The sequence below is a fragment of the Kwoniella dendrophila genome, chromosome 7 (genome assembly GCF_036810415.1).
Source record: "Kwoniella dendrophila CBS 6074 chromosome 7, complete sequence".
Lineage (NCBI taxonomy): Eukaryota > Fungi > Basidiomycota > Tremellomycetes > Tremellales > Cryptococcaceae > Kwoniella > Kwoniella dendrophila.
In genome coordinates, this window is record NC_089482.1 from 1,769,651 (window position 1) to 1,795,591 (window position 25,941).

The 25,941-nt window shown below is 37.9% G+C and overlaps 8 protein-coding genes across 8 annotated transcripts; 5 read left to right on the plus strand and 3 right to left on the minus strand.

Moving 5' to 3' along the window:
- Window positions 1-1,347: 1,347 nt before the first annotated feature.
- On the plus strand, window positions 1,348-2,818 carry L201_005851 (uncharacterized protein; the record flags this gene model as incomplete). Its single annotated transcript, XM_066221579.1, has 8 exons — window positions 1,348-1,402; window positions 1,479-1,519; window positions 1,602-1,748; window positions 1,832-1,972; window positions 2,054-2,146; window positions 2,237-2,392; window positions 2,512-2,612; window positions 2,701-2,818. The coding sequence occupies 8 exons, from the start codon at window positions 1,348-1,350 to the stop codon at window positions 2,816-2,818; spliced, it is 852 nt and encodes a 283-aa protein (XP_066077676.1).
- Window positions 2,819-5,327: 2,509 nt separating this feature from the next.
- On the plus strand, window positions 5,328-6,730 carry L201_005852 (uncharacterized protein; the record flags this gene model as incomplete). Its single annotated transcript, XM_066221580.1, has 7 exons — window positions 5,328-5,495; window positions 5,576-5,722; window positions 5,826-5,966; window positions 6,045-6,131; window positions 6,218-6,373; window positions 6,444-6,544; window positions 6,610-6,730. The coding sequence occupies 7 exons, from the start codon at window positions 5,328-5,330 to the stop codon at window positions 6,728-6,730; spliced, it is 921 nt and encodes a 306-aa protein (XP_066077677.1).
- A 1,948-nt stretch (window positions 6,731-8,678) lies between these two features.
- Window positions 8,679-12,534, plus strand: L201_005853 (uncharacterized protein; the record flags this gene model as incomplete). Its single annotated transcript, XM_066221581.1, has 14 exons — window positions 8,679-9,167; window positions 9,236-9,344; window positions 9,410-9,426; window positions 9,501-9,615; window positions 9,676-10,523; window positions 10,603-10,739; window positions 10,809-10,872; window positions 10,930-11,020; window positions 11,078-11,150; window positions 11,222-11,393; window positions 11,450-11,687; window positions 11,763-12,052; window positions 12,150-12,394; window positions 12,483-12,534. 14 exons carry the CDS (start codon window positions 8,679-8,681, stop codon window positions 12,532-12,534), a joined length of 2,940 nt encoding a protein of 979 aa, XP_066077678.1.
- A 283-nt stretch (window positions 12,535-12,817) lies between these two features.
- Window positions 12,818-15,688, minus strand: L201_005854 (uncharacterized protein; the record flags this gene model as incomplete). Its single annotated transcript, XM_066221582.1, has 10 exons — window positions 12,818-13,372; window positions 13,430-13,575; window positions 13,681-13,940; window positions 14,012-14,176; window positions 14,262-14,587; window positions 14,663-14,738; window positions 14,814-15,005; window positions 15,106-15,329; window positions 15,431-15,564; window positions 15,652-15,688. 10 exons carry the CDS (start codon window positions 15,686-15,688, stop codon window positions 12,818-12,820), a joined length of 2,115 nt encoding a protein of 704 aa, XP_066077679.1.
- Window positions 15,689-16,047: 359 nt separating this feature from the next.
- On the minus strand, window positions 16,048-18,544 carry L201_005855 (uncharacterized protein; the record flags this gene model as incomplete). Its single annotated transcript, XM_066221583.1, has 6 exons — window positions 16,048-16,515; window positions 16,596-17,093; window positions 17,154-17,358; window positions 17,429-18,293; window positions 18,376-18,414; window positions 18,484-18,544. 6 exons carry the CDS (start codon window positions 18,542-18,544, stop codon window positions 16,048-16,050), a joined length of 2,136 nt encoding a protein of 711 aa, XP_066077680.1.
- A 576-nt stretch (window positions 18,545-19,120) lies between these two features.
- Window positions 19,121-21,066, minus strand: L201_005856 (uncharacterized protein; the record flags this gene model as incomplete). The annotated part of the gene is made up of 8 exons (XM_066221584.1): window positions 19,121-19,352; window positions 19,425-19,497; window positions 19,560-19,806; window positions 19,875-20,300; window positions 20,376-20,499; window positions 20,567-20,751; window positions 20,823-20,843; window positions 20,914-21,066. The coding sequence occupies 8 exons, from the start codon at window positions 21,064-21,066 to the stop codon at window positions 19,121-19,123; spliced, it is 1,461 nt and encodes a 486-aa protein (XP_066077681.1).
- Window positions 21,067-21,580: 514 nt separating this feature from the next.
- Window positions 21,581-23,949, plus strand: L201_005857 (uncharacterized protein; the record flags this gene model as incomplete). Its single annotated transcript, XM_066221585.1, has 8 exons — window positions 21,581-21,653; window positions 21,723-21,812; window positions 21,885-21,944; window positions 22,011-22,342; window positions 22,418-22,658; window positions 22,735-22,949; window positions 23,020-23,521; window positions 23,609-23,949. The coding sequence occupies 8 exons, from the start codon at window positions 21,581-21,583 to the stop codon at window positions 23,947-23,949; spliced, it is 1,854 nt and encodes a 617-aa protein (XP_066077682.1).
- Window positions 23,950-24,410: 461 nt separating this feature from the next.
- Window positions 24,411-25,678, plus strand: L201_005858 (uncharacterized protein; the record flags this gene model as incomplete). The annotated part of the gene is made up of 4 exons (XM_066221586.1): window positions 24,411-24,712; window positions 24,788-24,811; window positions 24,886-25,527; window positions 25,606-25,678. 4 exons carry the CDS (start codon window positions 24,411-24,413, stop codon window positions 25,676-25,678), a joined length of 1,041 nt encoding a protein of 346 aa, XP_066077683.1.
- Window positions 25,679-25,941: the final 263 nt, after the last annotated feature.

Sequence of the window (25,941 nt, forward strand, 5' to 3'; positions counted from 1 at the left end):
ATTGTTTGACGGCTGTGTGCGGTTGTACCGTTGGCGATGATCCCATTTATTCGAAATTTGATAACCGGACAGACATTCAGTAGCATTCCACAAACAACACGTCTAGTTTGGTTTACATGAACATCAAAACAGATTCAAGTGTGAATTTGCAAGTACAGAAAGTAGCTTTAATGCCGTACACCTATTGAACTCTATCTGAAAAAGGGCAATTGGTTCTGAGATTCCAGCCACGGAACTGCAGACAAGTGTAGAAACCGATCGGTCCGGGCTCAACCCTCGGTTTATAGCTCAAATCAGAGATCGATATTGGAAACGAGCCAGAGTGGAGTGTCAAGCTTGGCCATCCACGAATTATGCTGGTCAAGCATATATAATACAGACGCAAAGTGATGGATGAAGTGAAGAACTTGCGGATGCAAGTGGGGTTAGTAACGTAAGCTAAGATGATCGGAATCAATTACGCGATAAAAAGGGAGATTGCGGTCAAACTCAAAATATCACAAATAACATAAATTGACAAAGACTTTTCCCAACTATTAGGAAAAAGGGTGACGCGAACGGGCTCATCATATAAGTTAATCACTTACGAGAAAGAAAATACTGTAGAGTATTGAAGTGATCCGCAGAAGACGACAACATGGCTATTCACCATACTAAGCGTCAATATCAAAGATAAACAACAACAGTCAAGATATCGAGCGTGTGCTGCAACCACCTTGCTTTCCCTGGAACTGGAATCTTAGGAACAAGGTTAATGGCATGTGGACCATGAGATCAGAAATGAAATATGATCCGGAAAAAATAGTAATATCAACACGAAAAAAAGGTTTTTCCTTACGGTACTTACTATAATTGTTCTTTTTACTGATGTGTGGTATGTATTTGCTTGTGCCCAATGTGGTCAAGTGGATGTCAATTCGAAATTGTGGTTATTCGGCTCGAGGTGACGTTCCTTATGGCTGAAACCTTTCACGGATCGATAATCATGGTGAAATGTTCACGTCCTAATACGAACAAGCAAGAAGGTTGAAAAGGAAAAAAGACAAATACTGTGTGTATATATATCACTTGACATCTGGCCAGCCTTCTTCGAGGCTTTCTTCTTTTGATTTTCTCGAATCAAGCTGGATTTGTATATGTTGACTCGATATTGAAAACATTGACATTACACATTCCTTTTATTTTTTATAGCTAACGATCTATAGGTAACACCATAGTCAATCCATTCTTTACCTTACAATCACAATAACTTCAGTATACAACAACACTTGATCGCTCTTTTAACAAAGTCTAGCAAATCTAAACCGACAAAACCGTTCAACGACATAATCATCTCTCATAATCAAAATGTACCGATCATCTTTACTTTTACCTGTCTTGGCAACCCTTTCAGCTTTGCCAAGTCTAGTGTCAGCCGCTACATATAGTTCAATTTTCGCTTCATGCGTTTCAACCAGTACTTTTTACACCTAATGCAGGTATAAGATCAGGTTCTTTAGGAAGTGCATCTGATTGTTCTGTAAGTATGAGGTTCGTTTCATTAATCAAATAACACACGTCATATTTCTGTAATTAACGTTGTGCTTTTGATTGTCATATAGGCCTATTGTTATGCTCAAAATGTCAACAACGTTTATTCAGCATATATCACTACTTCAGGACAATGTAGTTGTGCATCCAATAGTTTCCCAGCAAATTCAGTTGTAACAGGTAATGCAGGTGGTTGTGGTTCAAATTATGAAGTTTCCGTACGTCATTCTATCGTTCACTTTGGCTTCATCTCCAAGCAATATCGCGTAGCTGACAGATGACTTTTTATTCAATCTCATAGATTACTCATACAACGTTCCAATTTAAAGAATGTATACAAGGTTATGGACTTACTACCCCCGTAGATGCTCAATCTGGTAATACAGACTTTTACAGTATTCTTAAAGCTTGTCCAAATTCAGATTATGTTGCAATCTATCCAGTGAGTAAAAAGGATCTGCCAACTTTATTATCATATCAAAAAATCAATCAATGAATAGAATCCTAATTAAACTGCTTTTAGACTGGACCAAACCCATATCAATTCTTATATTCATGTGGTACAGGATTTGTTGAATATACTAGCCCTGAAGCATGTGCATACCAAGTTAATCACGTAAGTGTATTTGTTTCTTTCAATCGTTATAACAGACGAATAGTAATTTTGTGCTTATTCTTATGTCTCTGTTTCTTCAATTCAAAATAGATTTATTTCCACCCTGCCGATGCTAGAGCTTCAGGTTTAGCAAGAAGACAAATGGTTGAAAGACGACGTCTAGCTGAACAAGAAGCCTATGAAGCTGTATATTGCCCTAGAGGTTTAACTGCTTGTCAATTAGAAGGTGATTCAACGAGTTTCGAGGTAGGTCGAATATCTAAGCTGATATAACGCATTCAATTCAATTGATATCTGTGACCGTGATACCTTGATTTGTTTTCCTGCTGACGAATTTTCCAATCTTTTTCTTAACAATTTTATAGTGCATCGATACCAAGAATGAGCTTGAATCTTGTGGAGGATGTTTATTTGGTGCTTATAACGTCCCTGGGTTATCTAATATCACCGCTCCAATCGGTACCGAGTAAGTCTGTTTATATGTTTTTCTTTTCTAGCTTGATCTTTTCAATAGTCGTGATATATACTGACATCTACATTGTTACCCCTTATAGTTGCTCAACAATCCAAGGAGTTTCTCTAGGCCATTCATCATGTATCAGCGGTGAATGTCAATTCGATTGTCAAAAAGGTTGGCAAGCAAAGAATGGTAAATGTGTAAAAGCAAAATAAATCTAAAGACTGGACTGTCATAATAAGTTTCTTCCCATATTTGTATATATATAATATATATATATATATATATATATATAGCAATCTATATTTTAGTCAATTTCTCTTTGTTCATGCTTTCCACGATCGCTTTTCGAGTACAACAGAAGAATAGTACTCCGTCTTTTGTTCTTTCTTTACCTTTTGGATTTTGGTTTTTGCCTTTTCGATCTTTCATACAAGGACAATTTTCGTAATTCAATGCGTCGATGCATACAATCTTATCTGGATCTTATTTGAAAGTTAGTATACCGTACGAAATGCATACGACTGAACGATAAACAGACAGCAATTGTTAGATAACAGGAATGGCACAATACGGTTAGTATGCTGATCGGTCGTTCGTGCTAATCATATATCTGATATGGTGAATTGAGCGTCCACCTATAGTACTGGATTTGCAATCCATCATCTTGTGCAGTACTAGCATCGGCGTCTTACTAGCTTGTAATATGCCTTCACAGAAGCGTCGAGCGACATGTGGCTACTAATCAAAAACTTTCACCTTCCTTCGTTGTAAGAAACCTGTGCATGCCAGCCACAAATCCGATGAACACACTACTGTACTTTACCATTTGATCAAGATCACTGATATGTACGACTACTTCACGCCTCATTCAAGAGTGTCCTGACAAGGCTTGGCTCATTGATGGTAATTTCGATTTGAAGGTCCAACCAATAGGTCAAACCCAGATAAACAACACGTCGTCGACAGGTCAGCGTGGAACTCTAACAGGTCTATGTAAGGTGCCGTAAGTCGCTCAAACTCTAATAAGACAAGGGATTTCAGGATACGTTCAGGAGTAGGCGGAGCTCAAGGCCGATCACCTGTATATGTACTCATGATTCAATTAAGCACAAAAAATAGCATAAATATCCGATCCGCGGTGAATAACCAATTGATCTGATCTAAACTGAATTAATCTCCTCAAACCCCTATTCTCAGCTGAAAGACAGTACAGGACATCACTCCTGTATAGTACTCTGTCATTCAAGTCACCAGTACGAAATTCTATGAGCCATATTTCAGTAATAGTCGCATCGATACCTGGCAGTTTGGTCAGACGTACACCAATATCCCATCAGCGGACGATACACAATCCAGCAATGTTATCGATGGGATAATCGCGGCAGTTTATCGTAAAGTACATCCATTCCAAAGGAAATAAGTGAACCCGATGCAACTCTAGGCTCCATACAACATAGGGTAAGAGGAAATTTGGTGATTCACCAATGTGGGTTAGTAGCGTAAAGGAACGATGTGATTACGCGATAAAAACTAATAAACATTGAAACTTTAAAACACCAGAAAATTTAGCCAAAAGGCTTGTCAATCAGGTTAGATCGACTTACATATCTATCTTATGTTTGACTTTAGTGAATTCCGTCTTTGTAATTAGGAGAATACCTCTATCGCATGATTGATGGGGTAAATACAAACCCCTTTTCCCTGCAAATTATAACATTATTATAATCAGTCTACCCTGGAGATTGATCTACATTTTTATCCGGTTCAATCTTTATCTCATAATCAAGATGTTTCACCAGCCAAAAGGAACAAGGGTTATCCGAGCTTATCTCTTTAATGGCTACAATTTTGCGAGATAACGATCATACTTATTCACACATGCCAAAAGTTGTGAGATCCGCAGAGTAGCAAAATTTCCCTCGAATGATCCACAGGCAGGGAAAACACGATCAGTGTACATCCACAAGTTACCAATAAAGCAATGGTCCACTTTATTGTATAAGCCTAGAATAGTGTCCATATCAGCATCCAGCCTAACATCGATCCGATATCAGAGGAATCATTAGGCCGGTCCGTTAAGGTGAAGAGGTAAGATGATAACGAGAAAAATGTGCTTGGAGTACCAAACAAGTAAAGTTCCGTATTGTTTTCGTTGACATCTTGAACTTTAGCGATGCTTTTTATCCATTTCCTGAAGATGTGGATTCCAGGAAATATCCTAATATGGTCAAGTGGAAGTGGAAGTAAAGAGTAAAAGCGAAGAAAAGAGAAAGAACAGAAAGAGGAAAGACGGTGATCCTCATCATCCAGAGGCGTTTTCTGGGAACTGATCGATTACTGATGGACAGATAGCTGATCTTGTTCACATGCTAACAAAAAAAAAGGGAACGAGAACAGTGTATCGGTAGGACAGATATATAAGTTAAAGCACTTCAAGCCCTCTTTCGAATTCTCTTCCTTCTCTAATTCCTCTCTCATCTAAAAAATTCCATATTGATATATATATATATATATATTGACTGTGTCGATTTACAGTTATATATTGCCCAACACATTCTTTTCTTGAATAGATTTCTTGATTTTTTTTCATAACCTCAAAACCAAATAACTCTTAGCAATTTGCTATCACAACAACACACTCTCTCTTAATTCTCGTCACTCCTTTCTTAAAAGAAACACAAATCCTTCTCAAACCTTATAGTCAATCATCAATCGACCAACATGATAGGATTAAACTTCGTCGTACCCGCCTTCGCGTTATTATCAGCTTTACCAACTTTAGTTTTGGCTGACACCTTCAATTCAGTCTTTGCTTCATGTACGACAACAGCTTATGTACCAAATGGTGTAACCATTTCTGGTAACCCAGGAAGTACAACAGCTTGTTCAGTAAGTTTTGATTTCCATTTATTAACATCAAAGATTTCTCAAAAAGTGCTCTACACTAACTCTTCCTCCTGATTATATAGAACGCTTGTTACGCTCAAAACACAGTATACACCTACTCAGCTTATTTGTCAAGTTCTGGTGTATGTAAATGCGGTTCAAATTCTTTTACAACAGCTTCAATTGTTACTGGTAATGCAGGTGGTTGTGGTACCAACTACGAAGTTTCCGTAAGTTTCATCTACCTTTCACTTGCTTATCGATATTCGTCGCAAAGCCAAGTAACTAATTAACCTACTCTCATTTTGTTCATTGGAATGATTGGATAAACAGTTAACCCACACCAGTTTCCAATTCGTTGAATGTATAAACAATTATAACTTCAATACACCCTTAGATGCTCAATCAAGTAGTTCAGATTTCTATGGTATTATCGCAAGTTGTAGAAACTCGCAATACGTTGCTATTTGGCCAGTAAGTCCGCAATTATCGTCTATCGGTATAATGTGCCTTCTCCCTTTATAAATGACTTACCTATACAAAACTCTTTAGACCTCCTCCAATACGTTCTTATATTCTTGTGGTTCTGGTTATACTGAAGTTGATCGACCTGTAACATGTCAATACCAAATGAATCACGTAAGTGTAATTTCATATATTTGTATATGAACGTCAGATCTGGATCGGTACTAATATTGCTATAAACTTTGATTACCTGTATTTAGATCTACTTCCATCCTGCCGGTCCTAGAGCTTCAGGATATACAAAAAGACAATTGTATGAAAGAAGACGTTTAGCTGAACAAGAAGCCTATGAAGCTGCATACTGTCCAAGAGGCTTGACTGCTTGTCAATTGGAAGGTGACTCAACTAGTTTCGAGGTAAATTTCTTTCATTCTTACCTGTTAACACCAATACATTTGATGCTAATAATGTTATTTCCTTTAACAGTGTATTGATACCAAAAACGAACTTGAATCATGCGGAGGTTGCTTGAACGGTGCTTACAATGTACCAGGTTACTCCAATATCACTGCTCCTGTTGGAACAGAGTGAGTATTATAAACTTCAGACGTTGTTGGTACTTAACGCTAATATACTATCATTAATTTTACAGTTGTTCAACTATCAAAGGGGTATCTTTAGGTCATTCATCATGTATTGATGGTCAATGTCAATTTGATTGTAAAAAGGGATACCAACCTTTGAATGGTCAATGTGTCAAATCTAAAAAGTAGGGTTTTAACATTCAATGCGTAGAGGGATCGAAACGTCTTTGATTTGCTTTCAGAAACACACTTTTATCCTATTTGTAACGCTTGTACCTATTTCATAGTGATTCTTATATTCACTAAAAAATTCTTTCTCTCATACCTTCATTTATAGTCTGATTCTAACATAGAATATCCTTCTTCCTTGCTACTCTCTATTCTCTCTTTTTGGGTTTTGACCACCTCGGACAATTTGTTTTTCGATATTATTATCATTTTAGTGAATAACTCAAAACATTTTTCATTGTGTAGTTTCAATATATTTAGTTCCAAATTATGCTATGCACAAAATAATATATACACCTTGACATATCCCAACCGCATATCTCTTACTTGCTTTCTTTAAAGGTTATAGATCGAATGAGTTGAATTGAAACTTCCTCCTGATTAATCAAAACGCGCTATTCCATCCATGATAAATACGTCGAGATTAATCCGGTCTCGACATTACTTGTATATTGTGCTTCTGTTTAAAGCTACAACGCAATGATAATACCTGATTCATGTTAGTGATAAGAAATGTGGTTGAATGTAGAAGAAGATGAACACAATAATCACTATGAATGATTCATTCACCTCTAACAATGTTTCGTAAGTAGTGCCTGAAAGCGTCGATGAATCCCGAAAATCAAGTTATCCACCACTCAATACCCGATCGATAACAATTTTGCTGATATCATCTATTTATCTTTCTCTCTATTTGACATTTCTATTTGCTAAGTAGTCGCCTAACACAGATTCGAATTATAACTTACAATTGCCAAACAATCAGCTATATCCATTGTTCAAATCGCTTACTATCATCATCACATCATTCAGCTTGGAAATCTTGTCTATCCTATTGGCAATACCGGTAATCAATCCTTTCTACTTGTGATCAAGTTTGACAAATGACAAAATCACCTCATCCTGAACATATACCAATAGCGAAATCACCTAATGGGATAAACCATAATGGAGGAGTTACTTCACCGTCACCAAAAGATGAGAATGAAAGGACTAATAGAGGTAGACAATCGGCAGAAGAAGATGGTCAAAGGAGTTCTCTAGGTGGTGTGAGAAAGGGTTAGTACAATGTTTCTCGTTTCGTTCGTATATATCCATTCTATTCGGTAGTGTCAGAGCGTGACTAGGGAGTAGGGTAGCGAGAAGACCAAACATTGCACGAATGAGCTGTTAAGCGGTTTGGCGTATCGTCTATGCGTTTAACGAAGAAAGGAGATAATAAATACTAGTAAAGACGTGATTTGACGCTTATCGTTTCAATACGGAGATTCAAATTATCGTCTACTGGAGGGAATAAAGCGATATATAAAAAGCTTGGACGTTACTTGTAACATCTTTCTGCTCTTGATATCTTTACTATCACACAACATCGCCCAAATATTTCACAGACATTACTTCTCATCGTATTACGCATTCATCTTTACCGTACTGGCCGAGTTTAACAAAATACGTCCGAGATAAAGAGAATCTCAACCACAGCTTATCACACAACAACCTTCTTATCTAAATTACAACGTCCATAAACCAAATTCCTTTCTCCTGTACTGAAATCACTGATCTTTTTGCATACTCATTGATCGTGTTTCATCTTTCCTCGTTAATTTGACTAGTTACTGAAAATATCTCGAAACGATCTACGCCTTGATCATCTGATTATAATTACGTGCTCATTTCACTAACGCTTTGACTTTACTTCTCTCATCATCATCGTTATTATCGTCGACAACCAATCAACTATCGACTCGATCGCCTCATCTTTACAAACAAAACAAACATCAAAAACAAAATATAATTAAACACCCATCGATCTCAAATTCTACCCGTACAACCATAACCAAAACATCACTTGAATTGATCATCATTTAAAACTGATTATCTTCGTTGAACTGCCCAACAAACAAAACACAAAATGTCACTTACCGATACTCGGATCCTTCCAAATATCTATGATGGCCTTGCCACTCCTTCTTTACTCTCTCCATCGATATCTACCAAACCTGGTTCACCTAAACAACATTCGGCCCAAAACAACGTTTCAATCGCACCACTTGCACCTCGAATTACTGGCAAATCTTCGTTAAACATCCAATCTCCTGATCAATCGGTTCCGGATAAATCAAAACTTGCTGCTTCACTTACTTATCCACCTGCACCACCTTCAACGCTTGTCAATTGGCCGATTGGTTCTTTACAACCTGCTCAAGTTCCTTTACCTTTGAAATTACCTCCTGCTCGTTCTCATCTAAAATCGGATCCAGATTCTCTTACAAGAGAAAGAAAGGGAAAAATGCCCGCTTTAACCCATTTGCTTAGTGTTGGAAATGGTAGAGTATTGAGTATCACTGCAGATGCTAAGTTCATCTATGCTGGTTGTCAAAGTAAGGACAATGAAATTACCGTAAGTGAAGTCCTGATCATATCGTGCTGTGTCGTTACTACTGAGCTTGGGCTAAATATCCACGATAGGTATTTTCAAGAGCATCTCTTCAACCTATGTATAGACTTATGGGTCATGAAGGTAGTGTTTTGGCTTTGTTAGTCATTGAGGAACGGAAATGGCTCATTAGCGCAAGTTGTGAGTGAATAGACTATTCTGTCCGATCTTGCAATACTGACAATTCATGCTGATCTGTTATCAAGGCGCCGGTGATGTTAGAGTAAGTTTGCGTACGATTCTAACAATAGGTCATGATGACTAGCCTCATATACTGATGCCATGTTGCGCTTTCAGATTTGGTCTACCAATACCCTCGAATTGATATATGTCATTCACCCCTGCGATGATACCGCTGGTGATATTTACTCAATAGCATGGGACGAAAGGGAAGGCGGTACGCTGTATTTGGGTGAGCAATATCCAGTTCTTAGGTAGCCTTTGCGGCCATTCACTAATACCCCTGATCTAGGTTCACAATCCGCTTCTATCGAATGGGTTAATTTCTCTGGTAAAGGTCCTAGTCGACGGAGACGAATTTCCGCCTCTGCTGCTAGTACCATCGAAGTAGTACCCATTAGTCAAAATGGTGTTGATCCGGCAGCCTCTCGCCCTGGGCCATCGCAAAGAAGTGGAAGATACAAGCCTCATCATTTCTTCAATAATCCTCCAGAAGGAGGATCTAGACCTGGTAGTGGGATCAGTACACCTAGATCCCCTGTGCCAGCTTCTAACAATAAAGATTTTATCACGTCTGCTGATTTAGATAAATTAAGTTTGAATGAAAGAGCTGAACATCCCGCTACAGAAATCGAAATCGGTGCCGGATCCAGAATCGCTTTTGCTCATTATGGCTATATATATGCTTTACAGGTGATTTCAAGGCCAAATGGTACCAAATGGTTAGTTAGTGGAAGTGGTGATTCCGATGTCAAGATTTGGGAATGTGAAAGTGGGGGAGGATTAACGTTAGTTAAAGAATTCAACTCTTTATCTGGTGGTGTACTTTCATTTGCCGTTAGAGATTCATTACTTTATGCTGGTTTACAAGCTGGGGAGATTGTTGTTTGGGATTTAGAAACTGGTGCTTGCATTAGAACAATTGAAGCTCATGATGCCGATGTTCTGTCCATGTCGGTCCTAGGTGGAGACGTTTATACTGCTGCAGCGGACGGGAGGGTGCTTAGAGTCAACGAAGAATTCGATTGTACCGCTATATGGAATGCTCATGCTGGTACTGCCATGAGTACAATAATAGTGAAAGGTACAAGATCATCAAGTTGGGAACTCATTACTACGGGAAGCGATTCTTTCGTAAAGGTATGTGGATTTGTTCAATTTATCTTATCTTATATCTCAACCTAGAACCTAGAATATTTGACTGATATGATTAACATAGATATGGAACATCGAGGAATCAAGAAGCGCAAACCACGATAGTGAATTACATGTTGAGGGGGAAGGTGATGTTATGCTTTACGCCTTATCTAAATTGATCGCTGTTCCAACTATTTCGGATGACCAACATCGTGAAAGGTGAGTTTCTCATCTTGTTCTAAATCAACTTGTTAGAACTGCGAAAATCACACTAATCGATCATCATAGTTGTCGACAAGGTGCTCACCTGCTCAAAAAAATCTTTTCACAACTTGGTGCTAATTCAGAAGTAGTAAGGCTCTTCCTGTGATGTTTGCGAATTTACACTGACCTGCCAAAATTCACTTAGCTGTCTGGCGAACAAGGTAAAAATCCCCTTGTATTAGCTACCTTCTCTGGTAGAGATACTGGAAAACCCAGGAAAAGGTTGTTATTCTATGGTTCGTGTCCTTGGTCCGTTTCATGTTGTTCGACATAGCTGATGAGAACCATTGTAGGACATTACGATGTTCAACCTGCCGACGAAGAAAAGTGGGAAACCAATCCTTGGGAGTTGTCGGGTAGAAATGGGTGAGCTGCTTCTTAGATCGTCCATCTTGGGGATATGATCAAATTGGCTGAAACTCAATCGACAATCGCAGGTACCTTTACGGTAGAGGTGTAACAGACAATAAAGGACCCGTACTGGCCGTAGCATGTGCAGCCGCTTCTTTGAGGCAAAGAAGAGAATTAGATGTCGATTTAGTCATGATCATAGAAGGAGAGGAAGAGGCTGGGAGTCGAGGTTTCGCTTCAACCGTCAGAAAGCATAAGGTAAGTTTTGTACTATTAGAGACCTCTGGTATAATTAACAGGACCTTCCTTCCCAGTCTGATATCGGTCATATCGATGCTGTCCTTCTGTCCAATTCAACCTGGATAGACGAAGAAGATCCTTGTGTAGTCTTTGGTATGCGAGGTGTGGTATATGCCAACCTTAGCGTATCCAGCGATGTCAAAGACTTGCATAATGGTGTTGATGGTGGTGCGACTACTGAACCAATGTTCGATATGGTCAGGGTATTAGCGGCTTTATCAGATAAAGACGGTGTCAAGGTTCCCGGCTTTTGTGAGTTAACGTTTCTTCCAAAATGGTTGTATCCTTATTCGCACAATATAGGCTGATCATGTTTTGCACTCACAGATGACTCTGTTTGTCCGCCAACAGATGAAGAAATCTCCTTCCTCAAAGATGTATCTTCAGCTTCTGGACGATCTGTAGAAGAGTTGATTAGAGTATGGAGACAACCTTCCTTTTCAATTGCCAATATTGGATCATCAGGTTCAGGAAACAAAACTGTTATACCTCAAAAAGTTTCAGCAGATATCAGTATGCGTATCGTACCAGATCAACAATTAGATGATATCGTCAAAGGTCTTAAAGCATACGCTAAGAACGTATTTGATGATTTAGATAGTCCTAACAAGTTCGAAGTAAGTCTTTTATCATTCATTCATTGAATTTTCTACCGCCAGAAGAAAGTCGACGTCATTTACTTATACCTTGAGTGTTTCAATCTATCTATTATAGATTCAAGTCACACATTCAGCTTCATGGTGGTTAACCTCACTAGATTCACCATATTTCAAAGCATTAGAATCGTCTGTAAAGGATGTATGGGGTATGAAGCCTTTGAAAATCAGAGAAGGTGGTACTGTACCGACAGTATTTTGGTTAGAAAAAGAATTTGGTGCACCATGTGTTCATCTACCTTTAGGTCAATCTAGTGATTCAGGCCATTTGGCAAATGAAAGAATGAGATTATTGAATCTTAGGTAAGTCCTCTTGCAAAATGAGAATAGATTCAAGATTGTTCAGCTGACTAATTATAAAATCTATCATCTCCAATTTCCTGATCTATAGAAATGGTAAACGAGTTATAGAAGCTTATCTTGGTAGATTAGCTGATATCTAGATCTATTAGAAATCACATCTCTTGCTTGCTTGCTTGCTTAGAACGGTAGAGCGCTAGATATATCTATATCATATTCATCCATCTTGATCATCTTGCAATTCACATATAATTTCAATTTGTTATATACATAAAATATGAATCGTATACTTCACTACAAACATCATGCTCAACTATGTATAGGCTCTTACCCTGTGACTAGACTTAGATAGAAAGACTGACAACCACTGATCAGTGTTCCTATATCAAGCACAGCAACTGTCAACCCCGACACCCCATCCTGTTGTTAACCTCTATTCTGATAAGCTTCCAGCAACTCCTGCTGAGATTTAACTTGATTCTGTAGCTGTTGCAATTTTTGTTTTTCATACAATTCATTATTTCTTTGAGCTTCTCTTGCATCAGTCATCCATCTAGGTTCACCTTCTGGTGCGAATTTTAAAGCTAATAATAAGAAACCAGTTGCGGATAGAATGATTATTAAAATCAAATCAATCTCTGAATCACCTGTTGTGAATATTGATCTGAAATATTTCCATGTAAATTTATCTTGAATAATATCAATAATAGAAGTTCTCGAAACACTTGAATCACCATTATTACTATTGTTGTACAAGTAATAAGACAAAATTGATATCAAAGTTATGATTGATCCTATTAGATAGGGTAATGAATTGATGAAATAATTTTCAATCGTGTATAACCATGAAGTAGGTTGAATGATATCCAAAGGATTTGTACGTTGTTTCTCAGTTGAAGTATAAGTTGATGGATAAGGCATTGATAAATCAGATAAAATAGCTTGCGTACACAATCTAGATCCTGCTACTGCGATTGGAACCTATAAGAAAATGCGTCAACATATTTGTGAATCCCAAAAAGAGAAAAATCCACTTACCCCTGTACCTGGATGAGCACTAGCTCCTACAAAGTATGCTCCTTTGAGAGATGGATGTCTAGCCTGTTGACGGAACGAAAGAACATTGAAGAAGTCATGAGTTATACCCAATATCGATCCATGAGTGAGGTTAAATTTTTCTTTCCCTATCATGACGGTGTCGTTGTCAGCAGCGGAAATCTATACTAGTGTTGAGGTTATTCAAGGCGAATGAAAGTCGGAGGTGAGCCATATCCTTGCAGACTACTTACATGTTTGAGGAGTATTAATACCTTCCCAAACGATTTTCTCCCTTAAACCAGTGATACCTAAACGACCTTCCATAACTTCTATAACTTGTTTTCTAGCTCTTTCAACCAGAGCAGGCCAATCTTGTGAATCTTGATTAGGTATTTGAGATCCATCAGCAAATGTCCTCAAAGCTTCTTCTGTTGGTGAAATTGAATGTAAATGTCCTACAGGTACTAAAACTACGATCGAATCTTTTCCTTCAGGTGCTGCTGTTGGATCACTAAAATACAATCAAACACACACAGATAAACGTGACTGTCCGATTGAGATAGTGAGTATAATCTCACTCACATCCTTGAAGGTACATTGACGTAGAAACTTGGTTCTCTAGGCATACCTTTCCGTTTGAATATATCATCAAAAGAACCTTTATAATCTTCCGCCAAGAATATATTATGCGCGTTCAGTGAAGGAATGACCGAATCAAGTGCCCAATAGAACGATATGGAAGAGCATCTGTGAATAGATAAAAGGCTGATCAGTTCATATATTCACGTCAGACAAGTAAGCTATTCGGATATTGGATGATCAAACAAATTACGAATGAGGTTTATCCCATAACCTTTTAGCTAGATTGGGATCTAACAATTTCTTATTACTTTTCTTCTTTTCTTGTTCATTCTCAATCCGAGATCTTCCGCCATCTTTATCAAATAGGTTGTTGTGTGCCCAAACTAAATCAGCATTCACAACAACTACATCTGCTAATTTCGTTTCTCCGTTTTCCAATCTAACACCTGTAGCTTTACCTTTCGTATCATGAACCACTGAAGATATAGGTGTAGAGAAATGATATTCAGCTCCGTGGCTCTCAGAGATGTTTACGAGAGATTGGATAACTGAATGAAATCCCCCTTTGGGATACCACTATATGGTAGAAATCGTCAGTCAACGTATGAATAGGTGATTACGGACTGTTAAGGCGATTTGGTATATGCTTACAATCCCTTCGCAAGTTTCTGTCCATTGTAGTAGCGTGTATGTACCTGGTGCGTCAAATGGCGAACTACCTAGATACCTATTAGACATGAAGTCTACGTAAGTTCACGTTTTTGGAACGGATTGTAAGTATGATATGATCAATTACACTCACATACTACCGAAACTAAAAGCTCTTCTCATTCTTTCCGTTCTGAAATACCTTGCACATCTCCCCCATAACGTTCCAAAGGGGTGTAATTTCAGTAAATTGATTAATACATTTGGTCTAAGCATAGCTAAGAAGTTGGGAAAAGGTTGTCCTAATACATGCTCATATGATAATTGACCATGTATTCCTGCTTCTCTATTTTATGGAAAGCATCAAATTATCAGTATTTGATGTAGTATTTTACAGCTTTTACAGAACAATCACAGATAATGTAAAAATACGTTGGAACACATACCGTAGGAATTCTTCTAATCTTGCTGATCCACCTTTACCTTCCCACTTTTCAACTTCTGCACCTAATTTAGCTCGATCAGAACTCAAAGTAACTGTTTCACCATCATGATAATGAATGACATAATTCGGATTACATTGAACTAAATCAACATGATCTTCTAATTTTGTGCCTAGATCATTGTACAGCTGATGGAACAATGGTGGAAGAAGTAGTAACGAGGGTCCCTACATTGATTCAAACGATCAAAAAGATGATAAGCATCTTTAGAGGTTTACCTTGCTAGATCTTCTTTATGGGTTGTCAGGTAAAACGATAAAACTCTTACCTGATCAAATCGATACCCTTCATGATGTATCAAACTACATCTTCCACCAGAAAAATCGTTCTTCTCATACACTTCTACATCAAATCCTGCATGAGCAAGTCTAGCAGCGGTAGCTGTACCACCTACACCGGCACCTGATTGACAAGCAAAATCAATGTCGATGTCAGCTTAGAAATCCAGCAAACATTTCGGATATTTCACCGGCCGATAGATTTTCTCACCAATGACGATAGCTTTCTTTTTGCCTTTCTCTGCCATATCGAGCTTGTCAGGCAGATTCTATACTAGTCAGATCTGGTCAGTTAGATGGGACTGTGGCTCATGAAGACAACGAAATGCATATGAGAAACAAGTTATTAATGGGATACAAAGTATGACGGTGACAAACCATCTAGTACTATTCTCGCTAAGTGAGAAAACACCCTAACCGGTTGATCAACACGTGGCATACATAAAATCGGTGTTAGGCGGTCTGCACTATGCTTATTTTTGATGTTTGATATTTATAATGTCTATGGTATGTATTGGACATGCATTCAACTATCTATAAATACCTAATCAGATTAACACAATAGGCAGCGGACAGGCCGGTCTAGGACACCTAAAAATTGACCAACCTAATTGCCAGATATATCGTAATTAAACGGACCATCTTCTATCAACGATGATATCCACCTTTCGAAATCCAGATCGTCTGCTAAAGTCCTTTCAACGTTGAAATCGCCTTCGGCAAAAGCGGGAGTTGGTACCCCGGAATGTTGATATTTGTGCAATTGCGTTATATCCCCCAATAGATTATCAACACCATCCTCTTGCCGTGTAGATAACGATAAAACCGAGTTGCTTTGTTTTCCTGTAATTCCCCAACGCATCGTTAAGCTATCAGTGGCTTTCGCAGCTAATTTTCGACCACGTTGTAGCAATCCCTCATACCAAGGACAAGGAGTTTGCGTTGTAGCTTTCTCCAATAAATCTACACCTCTGACCAGCTGATGATGACAAGTCACGGCTAACGAACTTCTGGGGGATCTGATTATAAGTGCTGCTTGAGGCACCAACGTGCTGAACAAATCAAGCGCTACTACCTACCGTGGGTCAATAGTAGGCACACGACATGAATTGTTAGTGAGACTCCCTGGACAGATGAAAAGAAGCGTTGACTAACCATATGACGTGGATTGATTGGATCGGTGCCGTAAATATCCTCGACTAGGTCAATTATGTTCTTGCATGCCACTTCGACTACCAGTTTGACACTGCTTGAGAATTGCGATTCAAGCGGTTCCGTACCATGCAATCTTAACGCTCGATTCATACCTAATCGATGGAGTTGCAAAAGACCAGTATAATAGTGAAGAGCAAGTCGTCGTTGTTGTAAAGCCAGAATGACCTCCACTTCGTCTGCCCTATCGTCTTGTTTACAATTTATAGGTTTCATCTGGTTTGGTACACGTTCCCAATATTGGCGTATCATCAAATCTGCTTCATTGAGAGCTTCTAAATTCTGCGAACTCCTGATAGACTCAATACTGTTGATTAAAGTATGTAACACATTATCGTATTCCCATCGCCATACTAAAAAGCTATCTGGCTCTTGATCACTTGGTCGTAAAGCGTCAAATTGACCAAAGTTTATAAAAGAAGGACAACCAAATCTATTTGACTGGCCAATATACTAGTTCAGTATAATAATTGGTTTACAAACGATTGAGAGAACACTCACGTTGACTCGTTCCAAAGTGAGTATTTCCCACCATATTCTTCTTCTTGCGTCAACTTCACCTTGAGGCAAGTCCCACCAAGTACCATCGCGATGGAATCCAGCCATTGTTGCAAGTCTCAATGCTAATCCCACCAATACGTATATTTCATCTGTTCGAGGTCTAGCGTCATTTAACAGAAAGCAACAATGCAGATGTAGACAGATCCTACGTTTCAACCCAAAACAGAATCAGCTTAAAATGTGGACAGCCATATAAAGGAGATCGTTTCACTTACAAGGTTGATAAAGAGGTATTGGTCATGAACTCAGCAGCCGTTAGACAAGATACAGCAAGATCATCAAATGTTTGAGCTTGAGAAGAATGAGGTGGAAGATCAGGATCAAATAAACATCCTATCGCTAGTATTGAAAATAATACACCTAATTGCGCACCATTCTTAATGGCTGATCCACTACTACTTCCGATACCAGTACTATTGTGGAAAATGTCAAGCAGTATCCTGTCGAAATATTCTTTCGTTATGGGTTCAAATCTCCATGAAGAAGCTTTCCAATAACATCTTGTCCATCTCTCTAAGTTCTCACCTGAAGGAATTTGATTGTTGGCATATTTTAGGAATGTTTGCTTTGCAGAGGTAGAGGGACGAAGTAAGGGGAAAGCCATAGGATGTAGCTGTGATTGATCGGGGTCAGTGTCGGTATTTATAGAGCGATTGCTATTGCCGATATTATCGTTTTGATCTTGATCCTCCCATTCATCAGGTAGGACATGTGCAGCAGCAGTCGGACCATAGAACTTGGATCTACCACCTGAGCCTATAGATAGTTGTCCAACGGGAGGTAATGTTGCCAAAGAATCCAAAGTTAAAGTCAATGATATTGGTGGAGGGAGGGGTGAATTGTGATTACCTGTCATTGGCGTTGGTTCTACATTAATAAATGTATTTTGCGGGGATATTTGACTTTGTGACAACGGGATGGGGAGTATTTCCAGATCAGGAGGATTTTCTCTTGAATCTGATAGCGAAGGCATAAAAGAGGTTTGAGCAATCCGATTTTTCAATTCAGTATTTTCCTGCATGACATTCCGCATTGTTCGTCGACCTGTGAGTATACCATCCGGGCAAATCTCAGGACAGCCTACGAAGAGGTAGTTTCATGGTTAGGTTTTCCTATGACTGACACTGCATTGTTTCTGGCTTATTGATGATTTTGTACTTACCGCGTCGAACACATTCTCCACACGGCCATACCCTATCACCTGATATACATCATGATATCAGTCAACCGTATTTTCGAACACAGAAGGTTTAGACGATAGATTGCTTACATCTCAACTTGGATCTCCTACATTCTGCACAACTGACTGGTGGTCTTCCATTTTTGGGCATATGGCATGAGGAAGTGAAAAGTTGGTGAAGTTTATCAGTCCCGAGTTGTTATACAAAGTCGTGATCAGCGACTAAACCGAATGCAGAGTTGTCAAGAATACTCCGCGGCATCTCGGGAAAAGGGTTGCTATATAACAATTTGATATACAATTTAAATTTCTTACAAATTAAATACAAAATGAAAGATTAGAGAAGATATATTATTATTATGGGATGTTGTTGAGATATCATGTGATCTTTGAGCAGCGATGACGATGTTTCGGTCTTCTGCGATCCGGTTAAGACTGCGGTTTCCTTACGTGGCATTCTCTGGAGCATCATGGTCAAAGTACATTTGACGAATAAGCGAAATGTGTCGATGGGAACAGGAGGATATGTAAAGTGTCGTATGCCCATTATGATCACAATACATACTATGAGATATTGAGCTACAAATATGGGAAAAGGAAATCATCGTCTACACTTGATCTAGTTCTACAATCTCGAATAGTACGAAGTATGTAATTTTACAAGACCCTCATTTGTGGAAATAATGCCATCAGGCTGAAAATGTGAGATATCTTCTACAGCAAATAATTAGATGGTGTATCTGAATCCAGGTGCGAGATCATGGTATTTCGCCTGTTCAACTTTTTGTCCAAGTACAGGTTTACCTTCTACCTTGTCTCTTCTGGCATTTTCTCTTGTATAGTAAATCATCATTATTGATGTGACTATGATGGCTGCTACACTGAAACCGAGATTCAATCCAAATCCTGTGTGCCAATATGGTTTTTGGGAAGTGGGGAATATAAATGGTGAGGTAAGGCTATAAACGAAAAAGCCTTTACGATTAGCGAAAATTCGGTATGGAGTGTCAATATAAGGATCAATCACTTACGCTGCCCAATTAGCCAAACTGTTCAAGAAACCAAGATGTACAGCTCTTTGACTTTGAGACCCGGTATTATTTGCTACGAATTATTTGATGTCAGTCATCGTTCTTTCTTTGTAAACGTTGAGAAACACAACTTACAGACCCAAGATTGAATAAGTGGAATAGTACAGTATCCTCCAATAACGATACAGAATGTAGCAAAGTATCGAGCTCTATTGTTATGTGTAACAACCAATAATAAAAGCCATCCAACGAGATTGGTAGTGAATACACCGATAATAAATGGACCTCTTTTATGTAATCTATCCGAGAAATGATTGACAATTACCATAACGACGAAACCGACCGCGTAGGGTGGAACAGTATATAATTGAGCATCGGCGTTCTGAATTATACAAGATCGTTTTAGCTTGTTATCTGAATACCACTGTGGGAAAAGAGAAAAATACTTACTGTGTATCCCAAAGAAGCGATGATGGTAGGGAAAAAACCAGAGATTGATGATAAAGTAAGTTGCATGCAACTGTATATGAAAGTGATAACATAACTTTTCCAATCTGTAAAAGCACGTTTGACACCATTCCAATCTATACCGGTATCACCTTCATCTAAATTTTGTGATCTCAATCTTAATAATTCTAATTGTCTTTCAGATTCAGTTAAGAATCTTGAATGCTCTGGTCTACCAGGTAAAAATAATACAACTGAAATACCTAATAAGACTGAAGGTAATCCTTCAATCAAAAATAGTATTCGCCAAGTTTCGATGTGAGATTTTATATGTGATACACCATAAGCAATCAGACCGCCGAAAGCTCCTGCCAATACACCTGCACCGATAAATGCTGCAAGCCGAGTAGCAATTTCGTTTTTCTTGTACTACATACGTAGATCTATATCAGCTGATAGATTCTTTCTTGATCTAGTAGAAGGTACAAGAAAGTTTCAGCTTACCCAGAGACTGTAATGTAGGACTACTGCTTGCCCAAAGATTGATTCTCCCAAACCGATGAATAATCGACATACGATAATACTCGCATAATTATGGCATCCGGCCATACAACTTGCGGCAATAGCCCTGTCATACAGGTTCATTGAGATTAGCATATCATTCAATTTTGAAACCCGAAGAAGAATCAACTTACCATATCAGACACCCAGCACCTAAAGCATAATTGGGTGGAAAGGCTTTACTGAGTAAAGTACCTGGTATACTACCTAACATATAGGTGATATAGAAGGATAGCAAGACCACAGAATACTTGTTATCGCTATTATCCAATAATTCTTTTTGTAGTCCTTGCAACCTCGCATTTCCAATGTTACCTCGCTACGATGATGTTTTCATTTTCGTCAACAACTGTCATGAAACTTTTACACAAAGTGTACCACATGACTCACATCGAGATTTGCACTGAGATACTGTTCATAAAACAAAAGACACTTAAATGAGCTTGATACGCATATTTTTCGAAAGACGTTCATGACTCACCATAAGTACTGTCATAGGTAAAATGACAGCATCTAGTTTCAAGAGTAATCGCCTTTCAGCTTTTTTATCAATAGCATCTTCTTCAGGAACATGATCGACAGCTGCATCTTCTGTATGTGCTATGTCTCGTTTTTCAAGATCGTGATTGTTCATGATGTCGTATGGTGCTCATGCAATTGATCTAAGAGGTATATATGTTGTAACTTTCCAGAGAATGTCTGGAAAGAAGAGGAACATAGCGATAAGTCTATTTTGACGCTAAATATATAGGTCCAACTCTTGAATATGACAACCCCTGTGTCCGAGACTACTCGGATTCGCTCTTGACCGCACAATCGTCAATATCATTCACGTCAACGTCTTCAGGTGGATATCGACTGCATGTGAAGCGGCGGCATGAAACAGAAGAAAGCATGTTCATTTTGACATGACGATACTGCGCGAAATGACTATCATGTGATCAACTGAATTTACCGTTTCGTACGGAGCCGATAAGGTGGATTTCCCGATTTGCTTCGGGAAAGTGACTCTACGTAAGATGGGAAATACCAGTTGTCAACCAATCTGTATCATGCATATATAAGTACCGATCATTCGAAGGACTTATCGATGTTTTTGTCATTTGACCGTCTACAGAAATATCAATATCCAAAGGTCTACTATCATAATGCAAGTTGAAAGTGTAAATCAAGGAACAACTTGGGACAAAGTGAAAATCATCACTCCGTCACCTATTCTCGGTAAGTTCCGGTTTACTTGTGATATGTTGTAATTACATCAACAGCGTACAAACTTACTTCTTGGAACAGGTTATGGATACCCAGAAGAGGATTTATGGAGAGGTGTTGAAGAGCATGGTGCAGATGCAATTATCATCGATGCGGGTAGTACAGATGGAGGTATGTTTTGAAAAGATTGGAAGAATCAGCATTTGTGTGAACTGTTATTGACGGTTTCGGACTTTGATACAGGTCCAGATGATTTAGCTTTGAATCATACAGTCGTTTCGAGAGAAATGTATGAGCGTGATCGTAAGTTATACTTACCGAATGACCAAGTTATGAGATGCGGAATGGCTAATTTATAATTGGTTACAGTGGCACCGATGATCGATGCGGTATACAAAAATGGTCTAAAATTGCTTATCTCATCTGCTGGAGGTGCAGGACCAAAAGCTCATGTCGATTTCCTTAAAGAGATTATCACGGATCTCATCAATAAGAAACAATATACTTTGAAAGTCGCTACGATTTATACGGATGTATCTAAAGAAACCGTTTTACACAAATTGAAACAAGGAAAAATCAATCCTTGTGGTGAAATTCCTCAGTTGAAAGTTGAAGATGTAGAAAAAACAGATGCTATAGTAGCTCAAGTTGGACATGAACCTTTTTTAAAAGCTTTAAGAGAAGATCCAGATATAATAATTGTAAGTTTCGAAGATCTTATGTCGCAATTCTTCATTTCGCTTGTGAAGCAAGAAGTGTTAATTTTGATTTTATAGGGAGGTCGAGCATATGATCCAGCTCCTTTTATTGCATATTGTTTACATCGTTTAGGAAAAGTATCACACCCTACGGCATGGCATATGGGTAAAATTATGGAATGTGGTGGCATTTGTGCTATACCTAAAGGAAAAGTTATTTTAGCTACTGTTACACCTGATAATTTTGAATTATTACCCATGGATCCAAATACTAGATGTACAGAACTGTCCGTAGCAGCTCACACTTTATACGAAAAGAGTAGGTTATTTCTCCTGGTCAAGGAATCTCATACCGGCTGTTATGTGACTAATCCAACCGTTGACTTGTTCAATAGCTCGTCCCGATAAATTAGCTGGTCCAGGTGGTATTTTGAATATTGCCGATGCCAAATACGAACAAATCTCTGCTAGAGGTGTTAGAGTATCAGGTGCTGTTATAGAAAGAAAACCTACAGCTTTCAAACTAGAAGGTGCTAGACAAGTCGGTTACAAGACTGTTTTCCTAGGTGGTATCCGAGATCCAATTTTGATCAAATGCATCGATGATTTTGTAAGTTTAGCATTATATCTTGATGAGTTGGAAAAATAGCTAAAACAATTAATATATGTTCTTCTTCCAGACAAAGAAAACATGGGATATGACAGCTAAGATGTTCCCTGTACTTAAAAGTGAACCTGCTTTACATCAATTACAATGGAAGTTTTACGGTAGAAATGCAGTTATGGCAGAATTAGAACCATGTTCTTTTGAAAATGTGCATGAAATTGGATTATATGGTGAAGTTTTAGCACCTACACAAAGATTAGCTAATGCTATAGCGAATTGTGCAAGAGTTGGTATTTTACATGGTGCATATCCAGGTCAAGTTGCTACAGCAGGTAATTTCGCAAGTCCAGGTACACCTTTAGAACTTTCTGCTGGAGCTGCATGTGAATTTACAATTTATCATTTAATGGATATTGATGATCCAGAAGATTTCCCTATCGATCATTTTATAATTGGTGATGGACAAGACCAACGTCCTAAATCTCAAAGATCAATTGAGAATCATCATCGATTGAATGGTCAAACTAAAGAATTGATTCCACTTAAATCAGAACCTGCTATAAATAATTTCTTATGTAAGTTATCCTTACCACCTAGTAAACATACCTCGTAAAAAAGTGAAGCTGAAACCATTCTTGATCTTTTTCTTTCTGTTATTATAGATGGTGGAAAACCATTTTATTTACCTGATTTAGCTAGAGTTGTTAGATCAAAAAATTCAGGACCATACGAAATAACATTTGATGTGATGTTTGCTACATTGGAAGATTATGAATTTGTAAAATCATTGAACATTTTAAATATTGATTTCGTAAAGAAATCTTGGAAGGTTTTAAACGATGAAGATATTTTAGCTTTAATGTGGTTTAAACCTGCTTTAGCATGGAAATGTACAATAAAACGAAGTTGGGATCAAGGTAGTTTTGGTGAAAGAGATACTTTCGGTACTGCTCAACATGCTCCTCTGATGATGTTGAGGTTAGGTAATGGTTTACCAAATTAGATCTAAGTAAGATTCTCTGTACTACCTCTTTGTGATTAATCTACTATCTCAACGTCAATGTATAGGTATATATGTATGCGTATTTCAACTGAATGAGACTTGTGAAAAGCATTTTTACGATACCCTCCATGTCTCTTGATAGATTTAACGGATTCAGGGCAGAATAAGCATGTTCAGGCGAATGAAGCTGGATCGGCTAAAGATCGAAAGACAAGTCAACGTCGTCATACTCGTCGTTTGAATGTTACATCGAGATGTTGATGTTTTTAACTTGACACCAACTCGATACGTGCAAGATCTCTTTGAACACTGAATTGAATTGACTTGTTTTGCAAGATGTGATCTTTTGGTGAATAATTCCTTCATAAAATCCGATTGATCATATAAGCTAGCGTTAGTCACCATATCAAATAACGATAACAACAGTCAAGCCAAAAATCACAAACAAACCAATATCGAAGATGGAAATCGAAGTTCATCCTATATCAGAACGAACATGGTTTATGCACCTTTTATTAATCTTACTAAGACCATTTAAACCAAATTTAGTTAAACCACCTTCACCAACTAAACTAAAATCATCTTTAGAATTTTCAATAAATCATTCACCAAAATTACAAATACCTAACTCAGTCAAGAAGAAATGTGTGGTATCTGAAAAAAGTATAAATGATATTTGGTGTTATGATTTATGTTACAGAGATAGTCTGAGAGTGAAAGGAGATGAAATTGGGAATGTGGAAAAGAAGGATAGGATGTTATAGTGAGCCTACTAGTTTGACTTCGAATTTTAGTATATCTAGAAGAGGATTACTAATACTGTTTCTTTGTCTCAAAGTTTTTGTGGAGGAGGATTTCAAGCGTAAGTTCCTCTTCATATACTTGGTTGATAGCGGATTTTAAACTGATAACAATATTGCATTATTATGCTATTAGTCCACCATCATCCCAACATTGGTCATTTGTCATTGAGCTCGCTCGTAAATTACCACATATGAATATAACCGTTATTTCATATCCTTTAGCTCCATTTACAAATGCATCAAAAGCTATACCTGCTTTAGTCGATCTGTATAAGGAAATATCAATTGAATCTCAAAGATCAGATGAAGATATACATTTAGGTGGTGATAGTTCAGGTGGAAATATAGCTTTATCATTAACTTTACAATTACTATCAATATCATCAATGGCTTCGGATCAAGTTAAAGAAATCAAATTACCAAAATCATTGATCTTGATTTCACCTGTAGTTGATTGTTCAAATAGTAATCCAGAGATGAGAGAGATCGATAAGTTAGATCCAGTATTATCAGTAAAATATACAGGTCAGGTAGCTGAAAAATGGCGTGGTGGAGATCAAGTTTCTGGATTAGATCCATTGGTATCACCTTTAAAGTGTGGTCAAGAAGTACTATTGAAATTGAAAGAGAATGGGATAATTGTAAATGGCATAGTAGGAACTTGGGATGTTTTATCACTTGATACAATGAAATTGATAGATAGATTAAAAGCATTAAATATCAAAGGTAGTTGGTATATAGGTCAAGGTCAGATGCATTGTTTCCCACTTGCTTGGTAAGTCAAATGCAATAATCTCACCAAGATCGACTTGTGATTTATCAGCTAATTACATTGTTTTATTACATTGAACAGGAGATACGGTCTAGGTAATAGTGAAAGGGCTAAAGACTGGGTCATCGATACTATAAGGAAATCGTCGATGTAGAGATTCATAGAATAGATCAATTCGAAATCAAATACATAATCTAGATTACATAGAAATGATATTAAGGCTACAAAGCATGTTGTAAAAATATATGGAAAAAACAGACCGGGAAAAAGAGAGAGAAAACGAACAAGAAGAGGAATCACTTTTCCGTCAAATTCACCAAATGATCGTCGAAAATCTACAAAACATCTCGCAAAACATTAACTATGAAACTATACACTTATATTGCATGTTCAAGTATCATAGAAATACCGTATCGC